General features: G+C 45.5%; 1 protein-coding gene across 1 annotated transcript; it reads right to left on the reverse strand.

Annotated features, from left to right (window-relative positions):
- Nucleotides 1-391: 391 nt before the first annotated feature.
- On the reverse strand, nt 392-1,333 carry LOC142002230 (olfactory receptor 52K2-like). Its single transcript, XM_074978168.1, has one exon. The coding sequence runs from the start codon at nt 1,331-1,333 to the stop codon at nt 392-394; it is 942 nt and encodes a 313-aa protein (XP_074834269.1).
- Between the last annotated feature and the right edge of the window lie 10,464 nt (nt 1,334-11,797).

An 11,797-nucleotide genomic window follows, 5' to 3' on the forward strand; every position in this document is an offset into this window, starting at 1 on the left:
TCTCTGTCTTGTCCCAGGAGATAGAAATTCTTGAGTGGGGATGAATTCTAGCTCTGAGTTCCACACCATCTTTCACAATGAGGCCTGAATCTGTCTCGGTCAGGTGGAAATGACAGATGATAACAATGTTCTAGGGAAGTGAAAAATCAAAGATGTGTTTGCTCCAGAGATATAAGAACACTTCTTAGCCTGGCTGCTCAGTGAGGCAGAGGAGTGTGGCCTGAAGACAAAAGAAAAATTCAGCTGCACACAGAGACAAGTAAGTTTATGAGCTTTGCTCCTAGACAGAAGTTGACTTCCACAGGAGGGGTTACTGAGCCATCAGGATCTCTGGCCTTACTGACCCTCAAGTCACCTTTGCTCCCAAATCCCAGAGCCTGTCCATGGACCTTCAGGCTGGTTTGATACTCAAGATGTGGAGTGCTCTCTGCCGGATGCCTGGGGTTCCCACCCCATAGATGATGGGGTTCATCATGGGAGGGAAGAGGAGGCACAGGTTGGCCATGAGGATGCGCACATAGGGAGCCACCTGGCCAAAACGATTAGTGAGGTAGCTGAAGGCCGAGGGAACGTAAAACACCAGCACCATGAAGAAGTGGGAGCTACAGGTGCTCAAGGACTTGCGCCATGCATCCTTACAGGGGAGGCTGAAGACAGTCCGAAGGATCAGGATGTAGGACAGGACAATGAGGATAAGATCTAGGCCCCCAAAAACAAGTGCAATAGCTAAACTGTAGAAACTTATGACTGTTGCATCCACACAGGCCAGTTTCACCAGTGTCATGAACTCACAATAGGTGTGAGAAATGACATTGGTTCTGCAGTAAGGGATCAGCTTCAGCACGAATGGGTATGGGCTCAGTAACGTGGTCGCCCTTATTACAATGCCCAGCCCTATCTTGGCTATTGTCCGATTGGTCAGGATGGCCGAGTGTCGCAGCGGTTTACAGATAGCAACATAGCGATCAAAGGCCATGGCCAGCATGAACCCAGACTCCATTGAACCAATTACATGAATCAAAAACATCTGGGCCACACATGCATCAATATGAATGGTCCGGTCCCTGGACCAGAAAATGCAGAGGATTTTGGGCACAGCGGTGGTGGAGATGATGAGGTCAGCGAACGCCAGCATGGCGAGGAATAGGTACATGGGCTCATGGAGGCTCGGCTCCGTCTTGATAACAACCAGGAGGAGGCTGTTCCCCACAAGGGACACGATGTAGGCAAAGCAGAAGGCGATGGAGATCCAGACATGTAACTCCTCCAGCCCTGGGACCCCGAGAAGGATGAAGGTGGAGTGGGAAGTTGTGCTCCAGTTGGAAGCTGCCATGCTGGGTTCAGTGGGGCATCTTCAGTTCCACAGCATGGGTGCTTCTTGCCCCTATAATTAACCATTAACCATCATTAACGATCTGATAGGAATGCAACAAGGCGGCATTTTCTCACAATTAATTCTACATCTCTCTTCATATGTTTTATTAGGCGCACTGCACCCTACTTCTCAGGCAAGAAGCTCAAAGTTATAGGCTGTCAGTAATGGACAGCTGGGGTGCCCCCATCCTGCCCACTCGTGCGAGACAAGTTTACTGTAGTGTTAGTAGCACTTCGGGTCTTGGGCATTTCTCTTTCAGTTCAGAAGGAGAAAGTCTGTGGATTCTTTTTTCAGCTCAAACATTAGGAGCCATCTTTATGTTATCAGCCACCAGGGATTAGGAGACTTCATGTTACACTTTAAGAGGCTTTTTGTTTTTGGTTTTATTTATATATTTGCATGTACATTTATTTAAGTTCCTCTTATTCCCTCCTAGGGGTCAACATCTTGAACAGTAACTGAAGCCCCTTTGTCAACATTTTTTTTAGGACCACAAATTGTTTTGTGGATCTCATATAATGTTGTAGTTTTTGCTTCACAATATTCTAAAAGAACCTCCTTTGGGTCTGTGCCCACCAGGGCCATTCTCATACAAAGCCTATTTAAATTCATGTCATTCATATTCAGGATGTGGAGAAATACTTTACCTATAGTACTTTAATACTATTTTGGCCACCTGTGTTTCCTTTTTTATCTCCCTTTTATTTCCCCGGTTGGAATATTACCACCAGACTTTCACCCAGGAAAAGAGCCTCTAGCACTTTCCTTTGTAGGAAAATAAACTTTGGGACATCATTTTTTCTAGGAGGTTTTCCGTGAGTGAGCTCTGTAAGAATGGTCTGAAAGATCCTCAGGGGGTATACATTCCCTTCCCAAAGCAGCCACATATGATGCTTAAGTTCGGGAGTGCCAACCACCCTGGACATATATTCCAAGACTTTGCTCGGATTCAACAGGCAAAAGGTTTCTCAGCATCTCTAACCTGATGAGGGGAAAGTGTCAAACTTCCACCCACTCTTTTGTTCCTCTTTCCCTTCAGACTACTTTCTTCCCAGCCTGGCCTGGTCACTACTGGAGCCATCGGCTGGGGCATCTGTTACAGTCTCTCTGTTTCAAGCAGAAGACCCTAAGGGTATTGCTCAGTATTGCACAAGTTTGCCTCCTACATTCCTGAGGCCGTGTCTCAGTTTCACTGAGAGATTCCTGTGTGAAGGCTCTGAGAGCAGACTCATAATCAGTTTTTGCTGTCTTAACTCAGGCAATTCATATTCTAGTCTGCTTTTATTTCCTTTCCTTTCTCTTTTTCTTTTTATAAGGTCTCCAACAGAAACCTTGCCAGCAACCCAATATATACATTGGCTGAATGGCTATACGGTGGACATAAAGCTGGCTAAATAGTCAAACGCAATGGATGGTCAACCACAGCACAATGTCCACCTGGCAGCTAGGATCAAGTGAAGTTTCCCAGCGGTCGGTCCTAGGGACGCTTTTGTTCAACATCTTCATGAGTAAAAAGATGTGCATAGAACCTTAGAGATGAATAAATTTAATAGACATCAGCTTCCTTGCTCTTATAACTGAAATTTCATAACCTAATAAATCTATTAATCTCCAAGATGCTACAGAATGGCTTTTTATTTGTGAATCTACAAACTAAGAGAGCTCCCTCTTTAAGACTTGCTTCATCAATGATCTAGAGAAAGGGATGAAGATCCCCTTAATAAGTTTGTGGATGACACTGAGCTGGGGGGAGGACTCCATACACTGGAGTTCAGCCTAGGGTAACATGAATGCCCTTATCATAATGCCTTTAGTGATCTAGACACAGAGGGGGTTTGGGGAGGCTTGAGAATCTCTGACTGGAATTATTTACTAATCATTATTCCTTCCATGGCTCTTCTATGCTTCTATGACCACCTTGTGGACAGCTACCAGCTGCATTGCCTGTGTGAGGTTGTGTCTGGGAGGATTTCAGATTTGTCCATGAAATTAATTTTATGTTTGTAACTTTTTTACCCTTAAACGCTTCAATGCTAGGGTTAATGTTCTCTCTGCCATTCATAGACCACCAATGCAGCTTTTATTCGTTTGTCTTAACTTTACGATTCCCCCATTTTCTCTTACCAGCCCAGATTTCCCATTCTTTACTGAGCTGCAAAAATGCTTCAGGGTCAAGAAAGACTTCAGCTTCCAAGGGCAATTCCAACACTTCTGTATAAATTTGCCAAGTTTTTGTTTAAATCAGTGCAAATCAATGATGGTCATATTGACACTGTGCTATACTGGAAATCCACAGATTGTTATTCTCACCTACGTGCATCTAGCTTCCATAAAGCCACATGAAACATGATCTATTCTCGACAGACAACACCTAAGATAGAACCATGTCTGCTTCAATCCCACAGACTCAGACAAAAACAGCAAGGTCTTTATCAAGCATTCTTCAAATTTAATTACCCTCCTTGGGAAGCAAAGAAACAGTTTGACAGAATTAGACAGTTACCCAGAAGACACTTACTTGATGATAGCGCCAACTAGTAAAATAACAGAACAGCTCTGGTCATCACATTGCTTTCCGTTTAAATCCCTCCATCACCTCATTGACAGACTAACACCTACCCTGCAACAAAATCCCTCATTCTCATTCACCTCGGGTGACAGTCCTTTCCTAAGTGTAGCCACACAACCCTAAAAAAATACTTTCCAACAGCTGCACACCCTCAAAAAGATAGCCTGGCGTTGGAAAAGGGCAAGAAAATGGTGAGGAGTTTGGAATGGGTGGCATATGGACAAGATTAAAAAGACTGGACCTTTTCAGCTTAAAAAAAGAGGAGACTGAATGGGGGACATGACACAGGTCTATAAAATCTTGATCTTTGTGGAAAAAATGAGTAAGGAAAAGTTATTTACTTGTCCCCGTGATAAAAGAATGAGAGATCACCAAGTGAAATTAATGGGTAGAAGGTTTAAAACTAACAAAAGGAAATTTTTCTTCACACAGCTCACAGGAGCTATTTAGCAGAGGAGGCTGTGAGGAAAACACTTTAACAGAGTTCAGAAAAGAACTAGAAGATTCATGGAGCTTAGCTCCATTAATGACTAGTAGCGAGGAAGGGTAGGAACCATGTGTCTAGCCTTTGTTTGTCAGAGGCTGGAAATGGATGCCAGGAAAGTGATCACTTTCATGATTACCTGTTCTGCTCACTCCCTCTGGGGCACCTGGCATTGGCCACTCTGAGCAGACAGGATACTGGGCTAGAAGGCCCTTTGGTCTGACCCAGTGTGGCTGTTCTCACGTTCCCCATGATATAAACACTGGATTCTGTTTTTCGCTTCATTCATCTGAGGAAGTAGGATTTACCTACAAATGTTCATGATTCAATATTTTTTTAATCTCTCAGAAGCCAAAAGACTACTTCTTTTTTGAAGCTACAGACTGCCACAGCTACCCCAGTTAGTCTCTGCAATGCTGGGGGCTCCCAGAATCTGCATTAGGGGCAACTTATGTTTTCACTTCAGACTGTGTAAGAAATAATTCAAAACAAGTTCAGGGATTCTGTTTCATCAGTGACTGAAGTCAGAAAGCATATTCTTCTCTAATGCTGTAGTTTAAGGGATGTAAGCCCACATAGACACAAGCAACACATTTAGAATACCCCAGATGTTTACTTGTATTCTGAGATGCTCCTGGGTAATCAGTGCCCCAACTGCTGGTGAGGGACACCTCAGTGGTTTGAGCACTGATCTTGTAAACGCAGGATTATGAGCTCAATCATTGAGGGAGGCCTTTTAAGAATTGGAGGTTGGTTAGATTTAAAAAAAAAATAAAAAATCAATCAGGCCTGGTGATAGATCTTGGACCTGATGACCCCTTCAGCTCCCTGGCAGTTCTATAAGACACAGATATTTTCAACAACAGATTATTGCGGGCCCAATGCCTCCCTACAGGGGAGTAAAGAAGACAGAAAAATATGGCTCTCAGGACAGCTACCAAGGACTGCTGCCAAGTGTGCTTTCTTATTTAAAATATATCCAACTTCTTGTGACTACCAACTATAAACCACACAGGCCAGAATTATAGCTTCAAAGGTGGCACTTTTAAAATTTTAGTAAACTGTTATTATTAGAGGTGTCTGTACGAGCATTTCTCGATTCTCGTCTCTGATATCCTGTCTCCAAATTAACTCCATGGCATTCCATTTTATTCATTCACCGGAGCTAAGTCCTCATCCTAGAGTGGCAATTAGCTTGATCACATATTGGGGCACATACACACCTAACTTCCAGGGAAACAACTGCATAATGGAGAGGGAAATTCACACTCCATTAACCCGGGAGGGGCCCCAGACTACGCACCCTTCCTGCAGACCAGCCTTGCACATGCGTGTGGCTTTCCATGCTCTCTCCCCACACCCTGAGCTTCCCTGCCCCACTCTGAGCTTCCCTGGCTGGGACCACCTGCAGATCCCCTCCTCACCCACCTCAGCTCTCAGCTTCCTCTGGTATCAAGAGCGGGAGAGGAGGCTAACGAGGCCATTCTGGGCTCCAAACCCCTGCACTCACCCAGCTGCTGCTCAGCAGACAGGAGCTGCACCAGCCACAGAGAGGTCTGCAGGGAGTCTCTGTGCTTTGCTGTGCTGTGCTGTGCTGGAGGAAACCTGGGCAGGGAGGTTAAAAGGCATCGCTGTGGAATCCCAGATGAGTTTGTGCGTCTCCTGAGCACCTTCAACTCTGCAGAGCCTGAGACGGATAACCAGTGCCCAGCTTTTCTCCTGCCTGGGCATACAGTGCCCCAGGGGACCTAGGGAGGGCAATGCACCAGGGACAAGCAAAGGCAGTGGAGAAAGCTTATTGTTAGCAAACATATTAAATGCCAGGCAGTGTTTGCCAATGGCCATGAACTCTAGGTGCCTATCACAGTGCTGCATGATCTTGGAGTCATTCGTAGATTCATGAGCAGGAAAATCACAGCCTGCATTGATTTGGGGAACCAGAGCTGTTGGTGGTGGTTGTGAATGTGACTGACATTGTGACCACATAGGTGAGGTCTGATTGCCATTTACTCCCATGTGGTCCAGCCACCTCTGCATGTGGGTGAAGTCTTAGGACCATAGCTTTGGTATGAGTTTGAGCACATCTCAGTGTGTGGCCATCTGGCCAGGTCAGAGGCTGGACTGAGGGAGACAACAGCGAGTGGGGCAAAGCAGGACTTGGCTTGAGGATTGGGAACCTCCAATAGGGCCTCCAAGGATCTCTGAGCTTGGCTTGCTCTACATAAATATAGAAAGTACAGCATAGCAAAGACAGAGCTAGACAGCTGGTCACTGCAGTCATAAGAAAAAGAAACAAAGTGGATTATGAAAGTATAAAAAGCACACCAAATTAGGTGGATTCACTTCACACAAAATGAAACTCGAAATAGCACCCAGGTATTTCAAAATAGTATCTCTGGACAGACAGATTAATTAATTAATTAATTTTCATTTTGAAATAGTGTCATTCTGACAAATCAAAGTCATGTTTTGCTGAAGTGACAGAAAAGCACGTTTATTGGTCCTGCTGGTCTGAAAGGCAAGAAGTAGGTTTCCATAGCACTGGTTGACTGAACCATTGGGATCCCCAGGCTTGCTGGCCCTGAAGTCACCTGTATGGACTCTGCTCCCAGCCACTGACCCATCCCATGGACCATCAGGCTGGTTTGATGCCCAAGATGTGGAGCACCCTCCGGTGGATGCCTGGGGTTCTCACCCCATAAATGATGGGGTTCCTCATGGGAGGGAGAAGCAGGTAAATATTGGTGACGAGCATGTGAACCTGGGGGGCCACATGGACAAATGGTGGGTGAGGTAGCTGAGGACTATGGGGATGTAGAACACCAGCATGATGAAGATGTGGGAGCTGCAGGTGCTGAGGGCCTTTTGCCGTGCCTCCTTGGAGGGGAAGCTGTAGATGGCCTGGAGGATCAGGATGTAAGACAGGGCAATGAGGATAAAATCTAAGCCCCTGTGAGAAATGCCATGGTTAGACCGTAGATATTCATGACTCTTGTTTCCACACAGGTCAGTTTCACCAGTGCCATCAGCTCACAACAGGTGTGACAAATGATGTTGGTGCTGGATTATGGGAGCCTGCTTCAGCAGGAATGGGTGTGGGCGTAGTAACACGCCTCCTCCCTCCCTTCATAATGCACAGGATTTGTACAGGATTTGACTATGTCACAGTTCATCAGGATGGATACGTGCCACAGCGAGTTACAGATAGTGACATAGTGATCAAAAGCCATGGCCAGTATGAGCTTGGACTCTGTACAACTAATAGTATGAATGAAAAAAGTCTGGTCCAGGCAAGCATTGATATCAATGGTCTGGTTCCTGAACCAGAAAATGCAAAGGATTTTGGGAACAGTGGTGGTGGAGATGCCAAGGTTGGTGAATGCCAAAATGCCCAAGAAAAGGTACATGCGCTCGTGGAGACTCGTCTCTGTTTTGAAAACAACCAGGAGGAGGCTGTTTCCAAAAAAGGGACAGGATGGAGATGGAGCAGAGGGGGAATAAGATCCGGACATGCATGTCCTCCAGCCCTGGGATGCCCGTGAGAAGAAGAGTAGAGGGAGGTCCAGTTGGAATATGCCATGTTGTGGCCAGTTGGATGTGTTCAGTTTCACATGGCTGCTTCCTGCATCTGTAACTAACCATTAAACAATCATTAACTGGCTGATGGGAACACAACACAGTGACTTTTACTGAACATTAGGTAATAGTACATGAAACGTGAATCACAAACAATGCATCTTTGGCTTTTGCTCTGTAGCCATTTCATCCTTAACATGAAGAGTTTACCTGAAAGTGATGCATCTGTGTCAGTGAAAGCAGTGGTTCTTTTTCTCTCCACACCTTGAGAGCAGGCTTTGTTGCAAGGAAAAGTCCCAGGACTGGTGTTCCTGCGGTATAGACTGTGGCTGTGTGTGAGACTCCTCATAAGGTTGGGAGGTTGTCTGTAGGAGAGAACAGGCCTGTCACCTAGGGCCTTCTGGAGTGTGACATCCTGATTAAGGATAGGTTGTAGGTCTTTAATAATTCGTTGCAGTGGTTTGAGTTGGGGGCTGTAGGTGATGACCAGTGGTGTTCTGTTCTTGGCTTTTTGGGGCCTATCTTGGAGTAGCTGGTCTATGGGTATTCGTCTGGCCCTGTCGATTTTTTTTTTTATTTCTCTTGGTGGGTAATTCAGGTTTATGAGTATTTGGTAAAGATCTCGTCATTTTTGGTCTCTGTCAGTAGGATCAGAGCAAATGTGATTGTACCTAAGGGCTTGACTGTAAACATGGGATCTAGTTATGTGTGCAGGATGGAAGCTGGACGCGTATAGCTAAGTATAGCGATCAGTGGGTTTCCGGTAGAGTGTGGTGCCGATTAGGCCATCCTTGATTTTTACTGTAGTGTCCAGGAAATGTATCTCTCACTTGAAGTAATAGAGTCATAAGTTGATGGTGGGGTACAGATTGTTAAAGTCCCTGTGGAATTCATTTAGAGATTCTACACCGTGGGTCCAAATCATAAAGATGTCATCAGTATATCTTAAGCAGAGGAGGGGTAATAGGGGACAAGAGCTGAGGAATCGTTGTTCCAGGTCTGCCATTAATATATTAGCATATTGTGGGACCATGAAGGTGCCCATAGGAGTTCTGCTAATCTGGAGGTATAAATTGTCCCCAAATCAGAAATAATTCCTGATTGTTTGTAATTCCACATCTTTGTGTGGAATATTAGTGTACAGAGCCTCTACATCCATGGTGGCAAGGATGGCATTGTCAGGAACTTTTTTGACGTTTTGTAATTTCCTCAGGAAGTCAGTGATATCTCAGAGATAACTGGGAGTATTGGTAGCATAGGGTTTGAGGTGGGAGTCCACATAACTGGATAGTCCAGTGGTAAGGGTGCCAATACCTGAAATGATAGGTCGTCCAGGGTTCCCAGATTTGTGGATTTTGGAAAGTAAATAAAATAATCTAGGATGGGGCTCAGATAGTGTGTCTGAGTTAACAAGGTCGCGAGTAGCAGCAGGGAGTTCCTTAAGTAGTTAATGTAATTTCTTGGAGGAGGAGAAGGAAGGAGCAAACTAAAGCACCTTGGGGTAAGTGGCTGCTTATATTTGGAGGTTTTGGGCTTGTGTGTTTGTTTGGAGTTTGGAGTTTGTTTGTTTGGAGTGCTGAGCTGAGTGTTTGTTTGTTTGTTTGAAAGGCCGTGTGCTCAGGCAGGCAGGCAGGCAGTTGGAAGCTGATTAGGTTTGAATTGAAACACCGTGTGCTGATTGGCTGAGCTGTAGGCAGAGGGAGGAGCTATCAGGGAGGCCGAGCACTTAAACCCTGCTAGTAAGCGACCAGGGAGCTTTGCGACTGGGTGCTGGCAAACAGGGTGCGTGCTAACAGGAGGGAGTTTGGAGAGGGGAGTTGAGAGGGGGAGCTTGGAGGGAGCCAGTGACTTCTGTTGCCCTTAAACTAAATCCTTTATAACAACCTCTATCTGAAACATTTAATTAACCCTCATATATAACTAGAGTAGGAAATGGAGGCAGAAGCCCAGCAGCAGAGTGGGGGCTATCCTGTTTATTGTGTCGAGTGCAGTATGTATGACTACCTACCCTGTGGGCGGGTGGCGTATGTGTGCGCTCGATGCAAGGAGCTCCTGGCCCTCAGAGACCGAGTGCGTGCTTTGGAGGCCAGGGTGGCTGAACTGGAGGAGCTAAGGAAGGCAGAGGTGTTTGTGGATGAGACTTTCCGGGACATAGTAGGGCTGTCCCACCTCCAATCTGACAGTCCTGAGGCTGTTACGGAGGATGAAAGGCTCAGGGAAGGAGAGCAGTCAAGGGGAGCAGAGGGAAACCATCCCGTAGTTGGGACCCTCCTTCCAGAGGGTGATGTATCCTCTCGTGCCGAGGATACTTCTCCCGGGGAGGGAGCACCAGCTGTTAGGAAGAAGCAGGTTTTAGTAGTGGGGGATTCGATCATTAGAAATATAGATAGTTGGGTTTGTGATGACCGGGAGAACCGTATGGTGACTTGCCTGCCTGGTGCGAAGGTTGCGGATCTCTCGAGGCATCTAGACAGACTTATGGGCAGTGCTGGGGAGGAGCCGGTCGTCGTGGTACATGTTGGTACCAATGACATAGGGAAGGGTAGAAGAGATGTTCTGGAGGCCAAATTTAGGTTACTAGGAAAGAGACTGAAATCCAGAACATCTTTGGTGGCATTCTCTGAAATGCTTCCAGTTCCACGCGCAGGGCCAGATAGACAGGCAGAACTTCAGAGTCTCAATGCGTGGATGAGACGATGGTGTAGGGAAGAGGGGTTTAGATTTATTAGGAACTGGGGACACTTTTGGGGTAGGGGGAGCCTATACAGGAATGATGGGCTCCACCTAAATCAAGGTGGATCCAGACTGCTGGCATTAAACATTAAAAAGGTCATAGAGCAGTTTTTAAACTAAGAGGTGGGGGAAAGCCGATTGGTGCGGGGGAGCACCTGGATCGGACGGAGACTTCTCTTACACGAGGCTCCATAGACAGGGATTCCTTAGAAGTTAGTCAGATAGGGAACGTGGGAAATAATATATGGGCAAGATCAGATGTGAAACAATCGTGCATAAAAAAATCCAACGCGTCTGTGAAAGGCGGACATATAAATAGTGGTAGTTTTCTAACATGCTTTTACACTAATGCTAGGAGTCTGTCTAATAAGATGGGTGAACTGGAGTACCTCATATCAAAGGAGGAAGTTGACATAATAGGCATCTCAGAAACATGGTGGAATGAGGACAATCAGTGGGACACTATCATACCGGGATATAAATTATATCGGAAAGACAGAACAGGTCGTGCGGGTGGCGGAGTGGTACTATATGTGAAGGATAATATAGAATCAAATGAAGTAAAAATCCTAAAGGAATCAAAATGTTCCATAGAATCATTATGGATAACAATTCATTCCTCTAATATGAATATGGCATTAGGAATATATTACCGACCACCTAACCAGGACAGTGATAGTGATGCTGAAATGATGAGGGAGATTAGAGAGGCTATCAAAATAAAAAACACAGTAATAATAGGAGATTTCAATTATCCCCATATTGATTGGGTGCATGTCACCTCAGGACGGGATTCAGAGATTAAATTTATTGATGCCTTAAATGACTGCTTCTTGGAGCAGCTAGTACAGGAACCCACAAGGGGAGAGTCGATTCTCGATCTAGTCTTGACTGGAACGCACGATCTGGTCCAAGAGGTAACTGTTACTGGACCACTTGGAAATAGTGACCACAATATAATAACTTTTAATATTCCTGTGTTGGGAAGAACACCGCAGCGGTCAAACACTCTGGCATTTAATTTCAAAAAGGGGAATTACACTAAAATGAGGAAGCTAGT

This window comes from Carettochelys insculpta, chromosome 1 (genome assembly GCF_033958435.1).
Source record: "Carettochelys insculpta isolate YL-2023 chromosome 1, ASM3395843v1, whole genome shotgun sequence".
Taxonomy (NCBI): Eukaryota; Metazoa; Chordata; order Testudines; family Carettochelyidae; genus Carettochelys; species Carettochelys insculpta.

Excerpts from the sequence above, each read along its gene's own strand:
- LOC142002230 (XM_074978168.1), bottom strand. The coding sequence starts at position 1,333 with ATGGCAGCTTCCAACTGGAGCACAACTTCCCACTCCACCTTCATCCTT.